We start from the raw sequence: 20,978 nt of genomic DNA, 5'->3' as shown, positions 1-20,978 counted from the left end.
GTTATTTCTGATCAGATTGTGGTCTCCCAGTGAGGAAGTCAAGGATCCAGTTGCAGAGGAAGGTACAGACACCCAGGATTTGGAGTTTGCACTAAGAGTATGATTGTGTTGAATGCTAGCTGTCATCAATAAACAGCAGCCTGTTGCCCAGGTGTTCCAAGACCAAGTGGAGAGCCAGTGCGATTACATCTGTTGCAGACCTATTGTCGCAATAGGCAAATTGCAGCAGGTCCTGGTCCTTGCTGGGTGATAGTCGTTGAGGCAGCTCACCCTGCTCTTCTTGGGCATTGGTATAATTGTCATCCTTTTGAAGCAGGTGGGAACCTTCGACTGAAGCAGTGAAAGTTTGAAGATGTCATTGAACATGCCTGCCAGTTAGTTGGCATGTTTCCAGTGCTTTACCAGTTCCATCATCAGTGCCTGACACCTTGCAATGGTTCACCCTCTTGAAAGATATTCTGACATCAGCCTCCACGACAGAGATCACAGGGTCACCAGATGCTGTAGGAATTCACACAAGGGTAGTTTTATTCTCCCTTTCAAAAAGTGCATAAAAATCATTGAGCTCATTTGGGAATGAAGTATCACAGCTAGTGACGATGTTAGGTTTCGTTTTGTAGAAGTAATGGCCTGCAAACCCTGCCAAAGCTGACTTGCACCCGATTCCTATGTAGCTTTAATCAGAATTGTATTTTCACTCTTACCTTCCATGGTTGTACCCTGAATGCCATAGATTTAGCCCTCAGCAGACTATGAATCCCCTGGTTGATCCATGGCTTCTGATTTGGACATATCCGTTATATTCTGTAAGGTACACACTCATCCACACAGATCTTAATGAAGTTGGTGACAACTGTGGTGTATTCATTCTGAGTCCATATAACCATATCAAAGTAAAATTTTCCATGATTGGAGGACAAAATTCACATGTTGCATACAACTCAACCTGAATAGATACTGCATGAAACTTTGCCTAGCCCTCTGTTATGGGAGGTGAAGGACCTGGGGTGTGCTTATGTTCCCTTTAAGTCCATTTGTTGAAATTAAATGAAAGCTTCAAATTCCTGTATCTATATCTGTGGTGCCTAAGACTTTTGCACAGTACTGTAGTAATTTTGTATATTGCACTGTACAGCTGCCACAAAAAATAACAAATTTCATGATGTGAGTGATGATAAACCTGATTTATTTATTTATATGGTCTGTATAAGAGTCTTATACAGCACTGAATAGATATCTATCTTATTCTATCAACTAATGAATTTAACCATATAACAATTACAGCATGGAAACAGGCCATGTCAGCCCTTCTAGCCCGTGCCGAACGCTTACTCTCACCTAGTCCCACCGACCTGCACTCAGCCCATAACCCTCCATTTCTTTCCTGTCCATATACTTATCCAATTTTACTTTAAATGACAATATCGAACCTGCTCCCTGTACTCTGTACTCTCTCTATTTTGTTGACATCTTTCCTATAATTCGGTGACCAAAACTGTCCACAATACTCCAAATTTGGCCTTACCAATGCCTTGTACAATTTCAACATTACATCCCAACTCCTATACTCAATGTTCTGATTTATAAAGGCCAGCATACCAAAAGCTTTCTTCACCACCCTATCCACATGAGATTCTACCTTCAGGGAACTATGCACCATTATTCCTAAATCACTCTGTTCTACTCTATTCTTCAGTGCCCTACCATTTACCATGTATGTCCTATTTTGATTATTCCTACCAAAATGTAGCACCTCGCACTTATCAGCATTAAACTCCATCTGCCATCTTTCAGCCCACTCTTCTAACTGGTTTAAATCTCTCTCTGCTTTGAAAACCTACTTAATTATCCACAACGCCACCTATCTTAGTATCATCTGCATACTTACTAATCCAATTTACCGCCCCATCATCCAGATCATTAATGTATATGACAAACAACTTTGGACCCAGTACAGATCCCTGAGGCACACCATTAGTCACCGGCCTCCAACCTGACAAACAGTTATCCACCACTACTCTCTGGCATCTCCTATCCAGCCACTGTTGACTCCATTTTACTACTTCAATATTAATACCTAACGATTGAACCTTCCTAACTAACCTTCCGTTTAATGGAATTTAATGCCAGGAGCATCAGAGTAGGTTCCACATTGTGTTATTTTAATCGCTGTATTTATGAAATATTTCATAGTGCATTCATTTTGTTATAGTGATACACTTCTCATTAATGCAAGTATCTAATCAGCCAATCATGTGGCAGCAACTTGTTGCATAAAAGCATGCAGATGTGGTCAGTTGTACAGATCAAATATCAGAATGAGGGAGAAAGTGACTTTGACCGTGGAATGATTGTTGGTGCCAGACAGGGTGGTTTGAGCGTCTCAGAAGCTGATGATCGCCTAGAATTTTCACGAACAGCAGTCTCTGGAGTTCATAGGGAACGGTGTGAAAAAAACAAAAGAAAAATCATTGAGTGGCACTTCTGTGGACAAAAATACCTTGTTAGTGAGAGAGGTCAGAGGGGAATGGCCAGACTGGTTCAAGCTGACAGCAAGTGACTGTAATTCAAAAAAAAAGTGACACAACAGTGGTGTGCAAAAAAGCATCTCTGAACGCTCAACATGTTGAACCTTGAAGTGGATGAGCTACAGCTGCAGAAGACCACAAAGATGCACTGAATGGTCACTTTAATAGGTACAGGGATTACCTAATAATGTGACCAGTGCATGTATTTCATTTTGTTGTGATGATATAATTGAAACTCTGTGACAAACCAATTAGCATTTACTGGAAACCCTGTTATTTTGTTAGTGTAGGTGGATATGGTTAGTATAAACAAGTTACAAATTTCCAGATTTGTCATAACCAGGGAGTTTTTAAACACAGTGTAACTATAAGTTTACTCTTCCTCCTCAGGCAGCTTAAACCCTTGACTTGTTCTCATTTGACACTTGTTACTTTGGTCAGCCGACAGACATTAATAGAAACCTTGTTACTTTTTGGTTGGAAACTCTAGGCTGCATAGTTTCTAATGGCTCAAGAATCCAACGGGTTTATATGCAATGGGCTTCCACCGTCACCTGATGAAAATGAGTTGCCTTCTGGCTTCCCACAAAATATCTGTGATGATGTGCCGGAGGAGAAGTACCTGTGCAGTTTCTGTAAAAATGTCCTGAAGAAGGCATACCAAACATTGTGTGGCCATCGATATTGCTGGGCGTGTGTCGAGTGGATCATCAAGTAAGTAATTCAAACCTTCAGTTATTATTTTTATACGTTATGTACTTGACTAAAAGTAATTGCACAGAAAATGCAGAAGAATATCTTTTGTTAGCTAGCCAATTATTTGCTTAAAATAGACTTATGAAAAGATTTGTTTCAACAGTCTAGTCATTACATTGGTATTGTGGTATCAGTTATTTTATAAATTGACAGATTGAGAAGGAACGCACACAAAATGCTTGACTGAGCAGTATCTATGGAGATGAATAAAGAATCAATGTTTCTCCCCTCCCCCTTCTCTCTTTTTCCATTCCCCATTCTGGCTCTCCTCTTCTCTTCACCTGCCCATCTCCTTCCTCTGGCTGCCCTGCTCCTTCACTTTCTCCTTAATCCACACTCCTCTCCTATCATGTTCTTTCTTGTTCAGCCCTGTAGTTCATCCATGAATCAGCTCCCAGCTTCTTACTTTATTTCTCTTTCCCCACCACCCACCTTTCCCCCTCACCTGGTCTCATCTATCACCTTCCAGCTTGTACTCCTCCTCTTCCCCCCCCCCCCACCATCTTCTTCTGGATTCTTCCCCCCCCCCCTCCTCGTCAGTCCGGATGAAGGGTCTTGCCCGAAAACGTTGACTCTTCTCACCATAGTTGCTGCCTGACCTGCTGAGTTCCTCCAGCATTTTGTATGTATTACTCTGGATTTCCAGCATCTGCAGAAGCTCCTGTGTTTATAGAATGAGAAGGAATAAATAAGAACTAATGAATTGTGTATGTATAAAATAATATAAACAAAATATTTTGTGTGCTACCCCCTAAAAAATGATAAATGTAAATGCAATGCCTTTTGTTGGCTACACCAGAGGTTCCCATTTTGGGCATCATAACCCCTCAAACTGTAACCTTTTAACTATATTTTAATTTAATTTGGAAACTCCACTGAAATAAGTGAAATTAAATCATGCAACTATCCCAGCTGTAGGGTTTCTAACAGGTCCTGAGAATCCCCAGAACAGTCCCAAGAACATGAAAGGAGCAGTCCTAGATGTCATTGGGGATTTATTGAGGGGATGAGGAGGTGTTGATTTTACTGGAATTCAGCAAGTGGGGCTTTCACTGAGAAAATGTTGGGACCACTTGACCACTCGTGTAATTTCTGAATGTTATATTACTTGTATTAATCAGTTGATTCGGTACTTTGAGATGCTGACGCAATTTTGATGCACTTTCAATAAAACTCATCAGTTTGCAAACTAAAATGTTTTGGAAAACGCAAGTTTATTGCTGAAGGGAGATTTCTATATTTTGCATCCTTTCAAGCTGTTTGTAATTCTCTAATTTACCTTTATAAGCCTGCATTGTTGAAAATTCATTCTTGATCAGAGGTAACAATAATAACTTTAAATAGCTAGCACTTGTGAAGGAAAAAGAGAAAAAAGATTAGCTTCATTTAAGAAAAATTCTAACATTTAAGAAAAACTTGGACAGGTACATGGATGAGAGGTGTATGGAGGGATATGGTCCAGGTGCAGGTCAGTGGGACTAGGCAGGAAAATGGTTCAGCACAGCCAAGAAGGGCCAAAAGGCCTGTTTCTGTGCTGTAATGTTCTATGGTTCATTTGTCACTTGTACGTCGAGCCATACTGTGAAATGTGTCATTTGGGTCAACGATTGACACAGATTGGGAATTGTGCTGGGGGCAGCCCCCAAGTGTCAGTGCACTTGGGGGCTGCCCATAACTTGTTAATTTCTAACCCGTACGTCTTTGGCATATGTGAGGAAACTAGTGCACCTGGAAGAAACCCACACAGTTGTGTGAAGATCGTGCAAACTCCTTACAGACAGCGGTGGGAATTAAATCCTGATCTTACAACTGGCACTATAAAGCATTACACTAACCACTATGCTACTGTGCCACTGTTTGGGTTATTCTCATCTTTGCTCCAATACAGGCTTGTTATAAATATTTATATAGGAATATTTTTCTTTTGTTGAACAGATACAATAAAAGTTCAGTTTGTCAGAAATGTAAGGAAGATGACCCACAGAGTGTAAATGAAGATAGCATTTTGGCTTTGGGAAAGGTATGGAATTTTACTGTAATATCCATTCAAAAACTTGTTTAGCAGTTTTGGTACTGACTAAAACAGGGAAAAAATGTAAAACCAGGTAGAATTACTTTTGTGATGTTAATTGTACTGATTGCCATTTATTAATGATTGGGATGTTTTAAAAATTTTGATCATTTTTCAGTGTTTGGCGTCCTCTGACCTTTATTTCCCCCTACTGTTCCTTTTCCATGCCTCATGATGCATCAGGCAGCATTCCTTGCCATTCCTTTAGCACTTTTGTCTGGTTTTTATAAGGCCGAGTTGCTAGCTTGGCAGTCGACCCAGAACAGATGGAAAGTGTGCAAGGGGCCAGCCAGATTCACTTGAAGTCCAGTGTGGATGCCACTATACCACTAGCCGGCCTTTTTCCTCTACAGATATCTAACATTCCAGGCCTAACAAGAAGCCAAAAAAAATCTTACAGAAGTAGTTCAGGGGACAGGGAGCAATTAGTGATTTGAATTCTTATTTCATTTGAATGCCATTTGTTTTTTTAAAAATCATATAGCTACTTAGATATATGAGGAATACAGCCTATAATGGTACTGTGAATCTTTGGAGACTTCTCATGGAAGGAGTGTGAAACAGGCTTTAGTTTAAAGAATTATTCAACAACTTCCCATGTGGGAAATTCTGAAGATGCAATTGTGTGGCAGCAACTTATCAGCTACATCCTGAAAGTCCTTAGAATCAGGAGTGTCAAACTCATTTTAGGTCACGGGCCGGATTGAGCAAAATGCAGCTTCATGCGGGCCGGATCAGTCGGACGCGTGCAAACGCAGCTTTCGTTGCCTCCGTTTTTTCAGCCTGCTCTCATGTGTCTCAGTCTCTGCTATAACTACAAAGTGTTTCACTTTACAAATTCCGTTTCTTATGAAGAAGACTGCCGAATAAACACTAAAAACCCTGAAAACCTGGTACCTGAATAAACTCAGCATTAGCCATATCATACGCCATAGGCGCTTCGATTACTGGGGCCAGCTTTAATAGTAATTAGATATTATCTCGCAGGCCAAAGATAATTCTACCGCGGGCCTTGAGTTTGACATATATGCCTTAGATAATGTGTAGATATTAATATTTTAAGCTCTATGAAAACACAGTTCTATCTTTAGTAATTACCCAAGTGTCTCAAAATTCTTAATGTTAATAATTAAATATCACTAATTCCGCATAGTCATCAAAATGTGAATGAAATGACGGGCGATAAGACCTATACATATACCACACATTGGCTTCCAATTAAAAAAAAGATTTCCATTCTCTTCACACTGATATCACAGAACAGTTCTTTGTAAAGACCAAGTACGTTGTGGTAACTTTACTAAGAATTCTTGCACTGCTCAATGCAGGCAGGAAATATATTCATTCAGTCTTTACAGGAAGCTTTTCAAGTTCTCTTCACAATACAGACTTGGGTTTAATTTCAATATTTTCAGAGTGGAAACATCCTGTTGCCCATCATTACATGTATAATACACTCTAAATTATAAAAGGGATTTTGAAAGGTACAGGGATTCCCTAAGCTTGCTATTTTCTGTGTTAGCAAGCTGCATTTCTGGGAGTATTTCAAGTCCCCTCAGAAACGTTTAAAAGCTTCACTGCTGATATAAGATTGTGAGGTAGCGTCAACCAGCAAAAGGGTGAACTTGCAGTGAACTTTATACTTGTCCAAAGTTGATTTTACTTACATCAGAACTTTGCCCCAAGCTGCTATTGAAAGCTTCCACTCTTTCTATTGTAAAGGAAGACATTATAAATTGCAATTATTTAAAAATATATGTTGTTAAAAATTGGATATGCATATATTTGCAGATAATAGATAATAGCTAACAAGTAATCAATTATATTTCTGTAACCCATTTCCAATTGGTATAAATTCACCCATTCACAGATGGTTGATTGCTCCAGTTAATATTGGCCCCGATGAAGTGTCTCAGCCCGAAACATCAACTGTTTGCTCTTTTCCATAGATGTTGCCTAACCTGATTTCCTCCAGTGTTTTGTGCAGACCTTCTTGTATTTCCAATTAATATTGTTCATTATTAGAAAACTCTCTTTCATCTACATTTATTAAGCAGTCTTGTGGTATGCATCACAGAATGCTTTTTATTGGGAAGAAAAAAAAATTGAATTGTCCTGGTTTAAGGAAAGCTTTATACTGTATATAGTATATAGAACATTGATCAGAACTGCACAGAACTAAGGTCTTCAGCTCGTAATGTCTTAGCTATCTAATTATATTAGTAATCAAAAGCCCAGCTGAACTAATCCCTTCTGCCTACACATGATGTTCGTATCCTTCCATTTCTTGCACATTAATGAGGATATCAAAGAGACTCTTAAAGACCACTAATGTGTTTGCCTTTACCAGCAGCCTAGGCAATGCATTCCAGGCACTTCACTGGTTTGTTTTATTAAAAAAAACTTGCCCCGCACAAATTCTTTGAACTTACTCCCCTCCCTCGAATGAAGGAGACTGAGAGGTGATGTGTTAAGAGTTGTATATAATTATGAGAGGCATAGATAGGGTAGAAAGGCAGAGTCTGTTTCCCATTGTAAGGGTCTCTAAAACTAGAGGGCGAGTGTTTAAAGTGAGGGAAGAGATTTAAAGTGCCCATGAAGGGTAAATTTTTCATGCAAAGTGTAGTAGTTGATTTCTAGACTGACCTGCCCAAAGAGGTTGTGAAGGCAGTATCAATAATGTATCTATGAGGTAACTGGACAGATCTAGAATGGGTAGAGCATAGATGGATAAGGAACCAATGCAGGCAAAAGGGATTATTATAGATAGGTGTGATGATTGGTATGGATTTGGTGAGCCAAAGAGCCTGGTTCTGTACAACTCTGACTCAAGTCTGACTCTTCTATGTAAAATTGCTGTTATGGTTTCATTTATTCCTGAAATCTCCTGTGTATATAATTCATGCCATGTAACTTTTACCTACTGAGATCTTGAATTCTGTCATCTTTAGTCATGTTCTTCCAAACAGAAACTCTTTCATTATTTCCCTTAATTTTATCTAAAGTTAAGATGTAAATGTGCAAGTATGCTGTGGGAATATTTTAAGGAAATGCAAGTAAAAATAATTCTGTTGAAGGTGGCCACATTATAAATGCTCTTTGTTGTCAAAAGAGTAAATAGTTATTTTCATCAAATGGAATCTTCAGCTGGTTTATATATAAATATTCATAATATGATTGGCTGTTTGAATATGAAAAGCTGTTTTGTTTTACATAAGACCTTTGCAGAGCTGATTCAGAAGAAAACATTCTAAATATCCATACTCAGTGCTCTCAAACCAGTTTCAGGATGTTTAAAGAATTTTTTTTTATTATTTAAAGATATTTAGTGATGCTGCAGTTTCCAAGGAGATCTTAGATTTGAAAGTGCATTGCATCAATCCTGGTTGTACCTGGAAAAGCACAATGAAGAATTATGAGGTGGGTTTTACAAATAGTGAAATTTGAAGTTTAGAAGTTTAATGAAATTGTCAGGTGTCAAATTAAAGCATAATAAGAAGAAAAGAAATTAATATAATGTCCCAAAAGATTGGTGAAGAGCCTCATTGTTTCCTAAGGTCCATAAAACTTAAGAGAAGAATTAAGCCATTCAGTCCATCAGGTCTGTTCCACCATTCAATCGTGGCTGCTTTATTTTCCCTCTCAAACCCATTTTCCTGCCACTCTCCTGCAACCTATGATGCTCTTACTAATCAGAAACTTATCAACCTCCATTCTGAGGCTATGCCCTTTTGTCCTAGACACTCCCAGTAATGGAAACATCCTCCCCACCTTCAGTCCATCTAGACCAGGGGTCAGCAACCTTTTTGCCTCTGTGGGCCGGATCGCGTATTACTGAGCGGACGGTGGGCCAGATAAATGCCATAAAAAACTTGAAATAGGGGAATTATCCATTTAAATACATCTAGTTATGTTTTGCCTCAAATTAATGAATAACACATGTTAGAAAATCATTTTGTGCTTAAGGTTGCCTACCCCTGATCTAGACCTTTCAATATTCAATAAGTTTCAATGAGATTCCTCCTTCATTCTTCTAAACTCCAGTGAGTACAGTCCCAGAGCCATCAAATGCTTCTCATATGTTAACCTTTTCATTCCCAAGATCAATTTGGTGAACCTCCTCTGGATTCTGTCCAATGCCAGCGCATCCTTTCATAGAAAAGGGGCCCAAAACTGCTCACAATACTCCAAATGCAGTCAGACTAATGCCTTTATAGAGGCTGTAAAATCTTATCATAACATCCAATAATTTTAATCTTCAATGTCCCACTTGCAAGGTTGTCTCCTACCTTCCAGCATCTGCAGTCTCTTGCACCTACAAATCCATTGTTTGCATTTTTTTCTGATTATTAGCTTGGAATTGTGCATCTTTGGTCCTCATATTTATAGAACTGTTTATGCAATCTTTATATACAGTGCCTGTAGGAAGTATTCACCCTCCCCCCCCCCCCCCCCCAGAAGTTTTTATGTTTTATTGTTTTACAGCATTGAATCACAGTGGATTTAATTTGGCTTTTTTTGACACTGATCATCAGAAAAAGACCCTTTCATGTCAAAGCAAAAATAGATCTCTGTAAAGTGATCTAAATTAATTGCAAATATTAAACACACGATAATTGGTAAATATTGCCCCCTCCTTTAATACGACACACCAAAATATCACTTGTGCAACCAATTGGTTTCAGAAGTCACATAATTAGTTAAAAGGAGATCTGTGTGCAGTCAAGGTGTTCTAATTGATTGTAGTGGAAATATATCTGTATCTGGAAGGTCCAACAGCTGGTGAGTCAGTATCCCGGCAGAAACTACACCAGGAAGACAAAGAACACACCAGCAACTCCACGAAAAGGTTATTGAAAAGCGCAAGTCAGTAGATGGATACTAGAAAATTTCAAAGTCTCTAAGTATCCCTTGGAGTACAGTTAAGTCAATCATCAAGAAATGGAAAGAATATGGCACAGTTGTAAATCTGCCCGGAGCAGTTCATCCTCAAAAACTGAGTGACAGTGCAAGAAGGGGACTAGTGAGGGAGGCCACCAAGAGACCAGTGACAACTCTGGAGGAGTTACAAGCTTCAGTGGTTGAGATGGGAGAGACTGCGCATACAACAATTGTTGCCCAGGTGCTTCATCAATCACAGCTTTATGGGAGAGTGGCAAAGAGAAAGCCACTGTCGAAAAAAAACTTGCATGAAATCTCCCAGAAGGCATGTGAGAGACTCTAATATCAGCAGGAAGAAGATTCTATGGTCTGACAAGCTTTTTGGCCATTAGACTAAACGCTATGTTTAGCATAAGCTGAACACCACACGTCATCGAAAGCACACCATCCCTACTGTGAGGCATGGTGGCTGCATCATGCTGTGCAGATGCTTTGCTGCAGCAAGTCCTGGAAGGCTTGTGAAGATAGAGGGTAAAATGAATGCAGCAAAATACATGGAAACCCTACAGGAAAACCTGATCCAGTCTGCAAGAGAACTGCGACTTAGAAGAAGCTTTGTTTTCCCACAAGACAATGACCCCGAACATAAAGCCAAAGCTACACAGGAATGGCATAAAAACAACAAAGTTAATGTCGTGGAGTGGCCAAGTCAGACTCCAGACCTCAATTCAATTGAGAGTTTGTGGCTGAACTTGAAAAGGGCTGTTCATTCATGATCCCCATGCAGGCTCACAGAGTTTGAACAGGTTTGTAAAGAAGAATAGGGAAACATTGCAGTGTCCAGATGTGCAAAGTTGATAGAGACCTATCCACACAGACTAAAGGCTGTAATTGCAGCTGAAGGCAATTATTGACTAAATACTGACTTGAACGGGGTGAATACTTACATGACCAATTATTTTGTGTTTTATATTTGTAATTAATTTAGATCATTTTGTAGAGATCTGTTTTCACTTTGACACCAAGGAGTCTTTTTCTGTTAATCAGTGTCAAAAAAGTCGAATTAAATCCATTGTTATTTAATGTTGTAACACAATAAAACATGAAAGTTTCCAAGGAGGTGGGGGTGAACACTTTATATAGGCTCTGTATCAATAGTCTCACTTAACTTGTTTCCTTGCAATGTTAAAACACCAATGCCTAGAAATTGACTTTGTTTGCATATGACTTTCATGCACATCGTGCTCGTGAAAGCTCTTTTGTTCACGCTGGCAGTTACTTCCATGTTAATCAGTGGCTGTCAGAAAACTGATGTAGGCATTGAACTGTAATTCATCTTGGCATGGCTGAAGTTTGCCTAGCATTAGTTGTGCAGCACCCACTTCCCCATCTCCTATGATCTTCACTATTAACTCAGATTTTTTCATTAGGTTTGAGAATAGATCTCCACTGTCACATGAATGTCCCTTTTGCATATAGCATCTCTCAAGCTCACGTCAGCGTGGCGTCATATGGTGGAGCTCACTTCACCAATTGTCCACAGTACAATGGAGTGTATTCATTGTACTCTCAATGTGCAACGCTGAAACTACGTACATTGTCTCAGCATTGGCCTGTTGGTGTTTGCACTATTTATTTGGTTTTGTTTTTGCAACTTCTTGTAATTTTTATAATAATGTGTTTGTCTTGCCCATGTTCCACTGCTGCCACAAAACAACAAATTTCATGACGTATGGCAGTGACAAAACCATTTCCTCCACAATTTCCATCAGCACAGCTGCACCTTTGGGCTGTGTGCTTAGCCCCCCTCTTCACTCAGCTAAGTACAGCTCCAACACTGTATTCAAGTTTACTGATAACACCACCGTTGAGGGCCGTATCAAAGGAGATGATAAATCAGCATGCAGGGGGGAGATTGAAAATTTGGCTGAGTGGTCACTCGATGTCAGCAAGACCATGGAGCTAATTGTAGACTTCAGGAGAGGGAAGCCAGAGGTCCATGAGTCAATCCTCATTGGAGGTGGAGAGGGTCAGTAACTTTAAATTCCTGGGTATCACTATATCAGAGGACCTGTCCTGGACCCATCATATAAATCTAATTGTAAAGAAAGAATGACAGTGTCTCTACTTCCTTTGAAAGCTGCAAAGATTCGGTATGACATCGAAAACTTTGACAAACTTCTAAGGTGTGTAATGGAAAGTGTATTGACTTTACAGCCACTAATGTCTTTGAATGAAAAATCCTACAGTAGATAGTGGATTAGGCCCAGTGCATAACAGGTAAAGCCCTCTCAACTATTGAACACATCTACGTGAAATGCTGGCGTAGGAAAGCAGCATCTATCATCAAAGATCATCACCATCCAACCCATACTCTTTTCTCACTGCTGCCATCAGGCAGAAGGTACAATTGCCCTAGGACCTGCACCACCAGATCTAAGAACAGTTACTACCAGGATCTTGAACAAAAGAGGATAATTACACTCATCTATTGAGATGTTCCCACAACGACTGATACCATTTTTAAGACTCGTTATCTTGCTTTCATGCTCTCGTTATTTATAGTTGCATTTCAGCAGTTTGTTGTCTTCTATGCTCTTGCTCTTTCATTGATCCTGTTTACAGTTACTATTCTATAGATTTGCTGCAGGAAAAAGAATCTCAGGGTTGTATGTGATGACATGTATGTACTCTGGTAATAAATTTTACTTTGAACAGTGATAATAAACCTGATTCCGATTCTGATTTTGCAAGAGCCAGCAGACACTTGTGGCTGGTGAGTTGGTCAGGACAGTTTATCATGTGGTGTGGAAGTCAGACATGCTGGAGATCAACATGTTCCTACTCCTTGACCTTTTCCCTCCTCTCAGTGATGATCTATACATCTACTCCATTTTGACCACCGTGGAGAGGGTTCTGACTTGTTCCCAGTGGTCAGCTGAGTGTCTCAAGGCAAATGCATGGAGTTCCCAACGGAAACCACAGCACACAACACCAGAATATCAGCAGGAAACCCACATATGTGAATTAATTTATGCACTGAATGTCATTACACTTTTTTCACACATTTTCCCCCAAAGTGTGAATTTTTTCTAGGAATTAGCTTTGGTATTAACATTACATTTAGCATGTGTTTAGTGCACCAACAGAAGTGAACTCTAATTTCTAGACACATTTCCCAAGTGTTTAATTCTTCTGTAATGTATACAGGTAACTTCAAGTTGGTGAGCCTCTCATAAGTGGTAGGGAAATTATTGGAAAACATCCTGAGGGATAAGATTTATATTTGGGACAGCAGGGTCTTACCTGGGATCGTCAACATGGCTTTGTGATGAGGAAATCCTGTCTCACAAATTGAGTTTTTTGAGCAGATAATGACAAAGGCTGATGGTGGGGCAGTGGACAGTAGCCATATGACATTAGAATAGCATATGAAAGTAGACTGGAACCTCTGTTTTTTTGTGATACACATTAACAGTTTTGGTATGAATGCAGGAGTTATGATTAATAAACTTGTGGATGACACAAGTTAAGGATAAATGAGGAAGATTGTCTAAGGCAGGGGGTCCCAACCTGAGGTCCACAGACCCCTTGCTTAAAGGTATTGGTCCATGGCATAAAATATGTCTGGGAAACCCTATCCCTGATCTAGATAAGATGGAGAGTTGGGTGGACCGCTAGGAGATAGAATTTCACCTTGACAAGTGCAAGATGAGGTATTTCGGGAATCAGAAATAAATAGGATGTATACATTTGATGGTAGGGCACTGAGGAATGTTGTCGAGCCAATAGGCTGAAAGGTCTTTTTCCTTGCTGGATCTCTGGAAGAAAAAACAGAGGGATCATGGGATTTAAGTCCATAGTTACTGAAAGTGTTAACATAGATGAGGTGCTGAAGAAAGTACAAGTTGAGTATCCCTTACCTGAAATGCTTGGGGCCGGAAATGTTTTGGATTTTGGAACATATAATAAGATAGCTTGGGATTGCCATCATTTTCAACTCTGAATTTATGAACTTAGCAGTAAGAAGTCTTTGTCTTACACTTGTTCATCGCACGGAGAATGACATGGATGTGTTGAGCCAAGGAGGTCATTTTGGTGTCATACAACTCACATGTCTCTCTATTCTCTTCAGAATTCTTCCAGCTCTTGAGTGTCTTACATACACAGGGCACCAAGTATATACTGACACAATGGAATTTAAATTTGCACACTATTGTTTAATATGTTTTTTACATAAACTTATTTAAATTCATATGATCTAAAATTTAAAAACTACAGATGTTGGGAATCTGAAATAAGAACAGAAAAACACTTGAAACCGACAATAATCTGGCTAGTGTACTGAAGATCCAAAATCCAACTGCAGTAAATACAGTATTGGCATCTACCCAACAGTGTAGAAAATTGCCCAAGTACACCCTGGGTAAAAGAAGGACAAATCCATTTTGGCCAATCCCCATACGGTCTTCTTTACTATCAGTTTACCTGGGAAAAAATAGGAATGATTTCTCAACAGTGCTGGCAACAACAGATGTTCACCATTTATCTGCTCACTGTCACTAGCTTGGGTTTTGCCAGAACTACTCCAGACTTCCGCAGAGCTTATAATCAAAGAGCTGGATTCTGTAGGTTAGTTCTCTCCGCTTCACAGCAACATTTGGCTTAATGTGGCATAGGAACACCCTGGTTAAAAATGGAACTTGTTGAGCAACTAAAGGGGAAAGCAATCACCAATGGCTGGAGTCATGCCTTGGACAGAACAAGATGGTTGTGTTTGTTGAAGGTCAATCATCCAATTGTACATTACAGCAGAGGTTCCTCAGAGCAGTACCTAGGTTTAACCGTCTTCGTCTGCTTCATCAGTGACCTTCTCTGCACTGTATTTGGACCTGTTGATGTTTGCTGCTGATTGTACAGTGCTCAAGTCCATTTGCAATTCCTCAGCAGCAAAATAACCCATGTGTGAATGCAGCAAGACTTAGACAATTGATGAACAGCAAAAGTCATTTACTCCACCAAGGAGCAAGGCAATGTACATTCAGTAGCATTGGCACTGGGAAACCCCATAGTCTTAATTTCCTGAGGTTTACCACTGACCAGGACTTCAGTAGGATTGGCTACATGGAAACTGTGACTACAAGAGTAGGTCATGGGCTGGTGATTCATCTTCTGACATCACAAGTTTTTTTTCAGCCATCTACAAGGCACAAGTGTGTAGCATGGTGAAATATTCTTTACTTACCATGGTGGATAGATACAGTGCCAATTATTCTTGACTTTGAATTATTTTGCCTGTCCTTTATCAAAGCTGGTTCTGAACCCTGAAACTCTTTATCCAACAGCAGTATGATAGCTCTCACCACACACATACTGCAGTGGTTCAAGAAGGTGATTCACCATCACCTCATCTAGAATAATTTGAGATGCCCAGAAACTGAAGATGTTATAAAAATGTTTGACTTTTTTTTTTAAGAGAAGCGATTTAACTATGTTCTAATTAACCTATATTAGTCTCCTAATTAGCTGCTCAGAGCTGTGGCACTTGGCTCCAGATTATGTGAGAAACCAAGATCAGACCACCAAAAACCAAGTAAAAAAGGTTCTGAACAATACAAGGGTAGTTGGACCTACACCCAAAAATCTGAATCAGGTTTATTGTCACTAACATAAATTGTGAAGTTTGTTGTTTTGCTAGTATTGCCTTTGTAGTTAAACCTTGGCTTTAAATAACGAGTTGCGGTTTGTTTTATGATACTTTTAAGATTTTACTTATTGCATCTTGTGAAATTGATGTCAGTTCTCTGACTTTTTTTAAATTATTATTTCTAGGATCATGTAACTCAGTGTGAATTTTCACTGATTCCTTGCAGTACGGGTTGTGGATTGATGGTTTTAAGGAAGAAACTGGCAGATCACTTGGAAAAAGAGTGTAAAAACAATATGGTGGAATGTCAGCAATGTGAAACGAAAATGTTTATGAAGGACTTACAGGTTTGGTGGCAATGTTTCTTGATATAGAATAGCATTTATTACAGAAACTGATTTTTAGTATATTCTTAATTCATCCAGTTATATACTTTTATATTAATCTATACTGGTGAAAAACATTTTCTATACTTTGAGCTCTTGTATGATTCATTTAATGTGATTTAATAATTCAGCTGTCCTGTCCTAGAATTAGATGTGATAGGTTGTAACATGAGAAATTGAGCTAGTTGGTCTCATTCAGAAGTCCAAGTTCTGAATTTTAGCTTCCTCAATGATCCATATCTTTAGAGGACCTAGTAAAGCTGAAAAAAAAATAGAAATACACAACCACAATTAATGTTTCTGGTCCAAGATCCTTTCTCCAAACTAATCAATTTGCATTTCAGATTTCCAACCTCTTTAGTTTTTCATTTTCAGGAAAGCTGAAAAGTTGGGAACTATGAGTGAAACTTTAAAAAAAAATCTGGAGTAAACAGAAAATTCTGGAAACACAAGCAGTTTGGATTGAAGAAATAACTCAATTTGTCTTTCAACAACACAGTATTTCCAGCACTTTCTGTTTTTATATTAGCAGGTGTAAATTATGTTTTAACTCCATTATGATAATTCCAATCTGAGTTTCTAATACCTATAGATGTTTTTGAGGGTGATGCCAAAGCCTCTGTAATGTCACAGCAGGCCCAACTCAAAACGGGTCATTTATAGTTATTCCTCAGAAAAGTGATTGTGAACTTTAGTGTCTAAACCCTGCTTAAGGTTTTACTGTACTCTTATTACGTTTCTTCTGTATCTTTATAGATTATTAAAAGAATATTACTAACCTAACAATCAAATTGCACAGAATTAATATCTATTGCTGCTTTAAAATTTTCACTGAAAATGCCTGAGATTTGGAGCAACCATCACATATGTTACAGTGGATCTAGCAATACACAAGACCATAAGACGTAGGAAAAAAATTAGACAGTTTGGCCATTCTGTCACGGCTGAATTATTATCCCTATCAACCCCATTCTGCCATCTCTCAGTAATCTTTGACACCCTTACTAATCAAGAACCTATCAACTTCCACTTTAAGTATACCCAATAACTTGACCTCTGCAGATATCTGTGGCAATGAATTCCAGGGATTCACCACCCTCTGGCTAAAGAAATTCCTCCCTAAAGGGTCGTCCTTGTATTCTGAGTCCTAGACTCCCCCACCTCTCCACATCCACTCTGTGTAGGCCTTTCAATATTCCATAGAGTAGTTGACTATTTACATCATCTCTCTCAGTGAAGGATCTTCCTACCTCTTGATTGCTTCTGCCTAGATTCTTAAACTTGTCCAACATATTAAAATGTATGTGATAACAAGAGTACCTTGAGATCAAGGCTCACTGTGGCTGAGCTTTACCAAATATTTATGGATATGGTAATTTGTTAGTTTTGTTTATTCTAGTGAATAACTCAAGAATGATGGTCATCTTTTTATGTCTTCATATTTCAGAAGCATGTGTGTGAAAAAGCTCCGTCCAAAGAGAAAAAACCTTTTAAATTTGACTTGGCCAATAAAGAAAAGGTAAAACTGCTCATTAACTGATGATGTTTAGACACTGATGAAGGGTCTCAACCCGAAAAGTTGGCTCTTTGTTCTTCTCCGTAGATGCAGCCTGGCCTGATGAGTTCCTCCAGCAATTTGTGTGTGTTACTCTCAATTTCCAGCATGCGCAGAATCTCTTGTGTTGACATTTAAGCACTGCTGTCGGAACTGAGGCCAGGATGGTTGGGGGACTTGGGTCTGTTTGGTTGAATGATTTTAGTAAGGACAGTGTGAAAAGTGCAAAAATTGATCCCAATGAAACTGAAAGGAAAACCTGCTGGGTTTTACGCTCTTATTGTGTGATCTTTGAAATATTTATACATAAAAGGGGGCATGACTATATTACCTACACTTCCCAATCACTATAAAGATAAGAGCAACAAGTTTGAGAAATCAGGTTAAGTAGAGCCAGAGTCTATAAGATCCTGAGTCACAAAGTTCATGAGATTGAAGTATATTGGGAGGAAAAAATATGGAAATGTGATTTCAGATAAGTAAATAGCCTCTTTATTCTGTATTTTATTTTATTTCCTATCAGGACATTTATCTGGCAGGGTAGTTTGATAGCATTACTGCTGCCTAGATATTTATCTTGTCTGAACCAAGTTTCCAAACTAAGATAGCCTGCTTTGATTTTTACAACACCGTCCATCTTCACTCTTGCAACATCTCATTTCTCTGTTGTCCACTTTGCCCTCCCACCTTCCCATCTTGTATAAGTTTGAGCTTTACTGCATCCTCAGTCGCACCACGTCCAGTTTGCCTCACCAACTCTGTCTGTACTCGTTGATCTATATTGGCTTCAGCTACAAGAACATCTTAATTTTATAACTTTTCTATCCTGTTTACTATTGTATGTTCCTGTTTACATCAATGGTGCGAAGGTCAAGGGGGTTGAGAGCTTTGAGTTTCATGGAGTGAGCATCACCAATAGTTAATCCTGATCTAACCACATTAACACGACAGGAGAAAAATCACCAGCTCTTCTACTTCCTCAGGAAGCTAAAGAAATTTGGCATGTTCCCCTTGACCTTTACCAGTTTTTCTCGATGTATCCTATCTGGATTCATCAAGGGTTGGTATAGCAGCCGCTCTGCCCATGACTGCAAGAAACTGCAGAGAGTAGTGGACAAAGTACATCACAGAAACCAGCCTCCCTTCCACTGACACTGTGTACACTTCTTGCTGTGTCAATAAAGCAGCTAGCGTAATCAAAAGTCCTCACTCACCCTGGACATTCTTTCTTCACCCCACACCCCCTCCCCCGGACAGAAGATTAAATGCTATTCCTTTGTCTCTGCCGTATCTGCTTTCCTTTCCAGGACATCAGAGATTTCCTCCTCCTCCATCATTGATGTTGCTCTTACCTACATCGCCTCCATTTCCCGAAAATCTGTGGTCCCCTCACCTTCCTGCCGCCTTAACAATGATAGAGTTCCTCTTGTCCTTACCTACCACCCCATGACCTTCCACATCCAACACATCGTCCTCCGCAGCTTCTGCCTTCTCCAAAGGGTTCCCACCACCAAACATATCTTTACCTCCCCCACTTCTCTCCTCAGGGATTGCTCCCTCTGTGATTACCTTGTCCATTCATCCCTCCCCACTAATTTCCCTCCCAGCATTTATCCCTGAAAGTAGCCAAAGTGCTACACCTACCCATTCGCCTCCTCCCTCACCTCCATTCACGGCCCAAAACAGTCCTTCCAGGTGAGGCAGCATCTCACCTACAAATCTGCTGGGGTCATCTGGCTGCTCCCGGTTTGGCCTCCTCGACATTGGTGAAACCTGGCGTAAACTGGGGGACTGCTTCATTGAGCACCTCCACTCCACCCATCAAAAGCGGAAATTCCCGGTAGCCAAACATTTTAATTCCGATTCCTTTTCCATTTCCTTCTCTGACATATCGGTCCACGGCCTTCTTTTGTGCAGTGGTAAGGCCACCCTTAGGGCAAGGGTGGAGGAATAACACCGTCTGGCATGAATATTAATTGCTTTGTCCTTCCCCTCTCCTCTCTTCTATTCACCACTCTAGCCCCTTGCCTCCTCACCTGCCTGTCACCTTCCCCTGGGTCCCTTCCTTCTCTTTCTCCTGTGGTCCATTCTTCACTCCTGTCAGATTCCTTCCTCTCTAGCCCTTTACCTTGCCCACCCACCTGCCTCTACTTATCAGCTAGCTATCCTCCTTCCGCTCCACACATCTTTTTATTCTGGCGCTTTCCCTCTTCTGTTTCAGTCCTGAAGAAGGGTCTTGGCCCAAAACGTCCACTGTTTATTCTTTTCCATAGATGCTGCTTGACCTGCTGAGTTCCTCCATTTTGCTTTGGATTTCCAGTATCTGCGGAATTTCTCATGTAGAAGATACAAAAGGCTGGAGCACTTACCATGTGGCTCAACAGAGCTTCTGTTGAACAGTTCTGTAGTATAATAAGATGGACTTCTGACAATCTACCTTGTTATGACCTTGCACCGTCTATCTGTACTGCATTTTCTCTGTAATTGGAGTGCTTTATTCTGTGTTCTGTTACTGTTTTACCATGTAATACCTCAACGTTGTAATGAATGGACCTGTATAAATGGTATGTAGGACATATTTTCCACCATAGTTCAGTACATGTGACAACAATAAGCCACTTTACCAATTCCCTCCCAAATTCCATGACTTCCTGTCTCTATAAACTCCTCCAGCCTACAAATCCCTAGGATCTGTATTAACCTCTAATCCAGGCCTCATACACATTAAAATTTTCTTCAGAGCTTCTTTGTCACCTAATCCTTTGCCCAGCCCTCTAATGTTTCCACGTTGAACCGCTTTGTGTCTGCTTAATATCATGTGTTAGGCCCTCTGTCAAATTTTGTTTAATTACCTTCTGTGAGGGTGATGTAACATTATATACATTAAAACTCTAAAAATCTACTGTCTTTAATTGTTCAGAAATCTCAGTGATTCAGCATTTGATTCAATGGGTGTTAAATCACACATCTCCTTAATCTCACTGGGGACCTGGTCCCACACTCCTTTTAAGCTTACTGGGGTCACTATTAAATTTATTGTGCTACTGTGTAGCATCAGAAACATAAATTAAGTCTTTGTTAACAGTACTAATTGGAATAAAAACTGGCACCACCAATTAAATTTACTCTAAATGCTAGTAATAATACTTTGTAG

At 39.7% G+C, this 20,978-nt stretch overlaps 1 protein-coding gene across 2 annotated transcripts in view; it reads left to right on the top strand.

Annotated features, from left to right (window-relative positions):
• The window catches only part of traf1 (TNF receptor-associated factor 1), a 55,927-nt gene that overhangs the window by 17,928 nt on the left and 17,021 nt on the right, over positions 1–20,978 (top strand). For both annotated transcript variants that reach the window (XM_073052667.1, XM_073052666.1), the window contains exons 2-6: positions 3,019–3,242; positions 5,220–5,304; positions 8,677–8,775; positions 16,069–16,230; positions 17,717–17,788. In XM_073052667.1, coding sequence (XP_072908768.1) covers positions 3,034–3,242; positions 5,220–5,304; positions 8,677–8,775; positions 16,069–16,230; positions 17,717–17,788 — 627 coding nt within the window. In that variant the 5' untranslated portion in view covers positions 3,019–3,033. The remainder of the gene's footprint in view (positions 1–3,018; positions 3,243–5,219; positions 5,305–8,676; positions 8,776–16,068; positions 16,231–17,716; positions 17,789–20,978) is intronic.

The sequence above is a fragment of the Hemitrygon akajei genome, chromosome 7 (genome assembly GCF_048418815.1).
Source record: "Hemitrygon akajei chromosome 7, sHemAka1.3, whole genome shotgun sequence".
Lineage (NCBI taxonomy): Eukaryota > Metazoa > Chordata > Chondrichthyes > Myliobatiformes > Dasyatidae > Hemitrygon > Hemitrygon akajei.
This window is presented reverse-complemented; position numbering and strand designations above follow the sequence as displayed.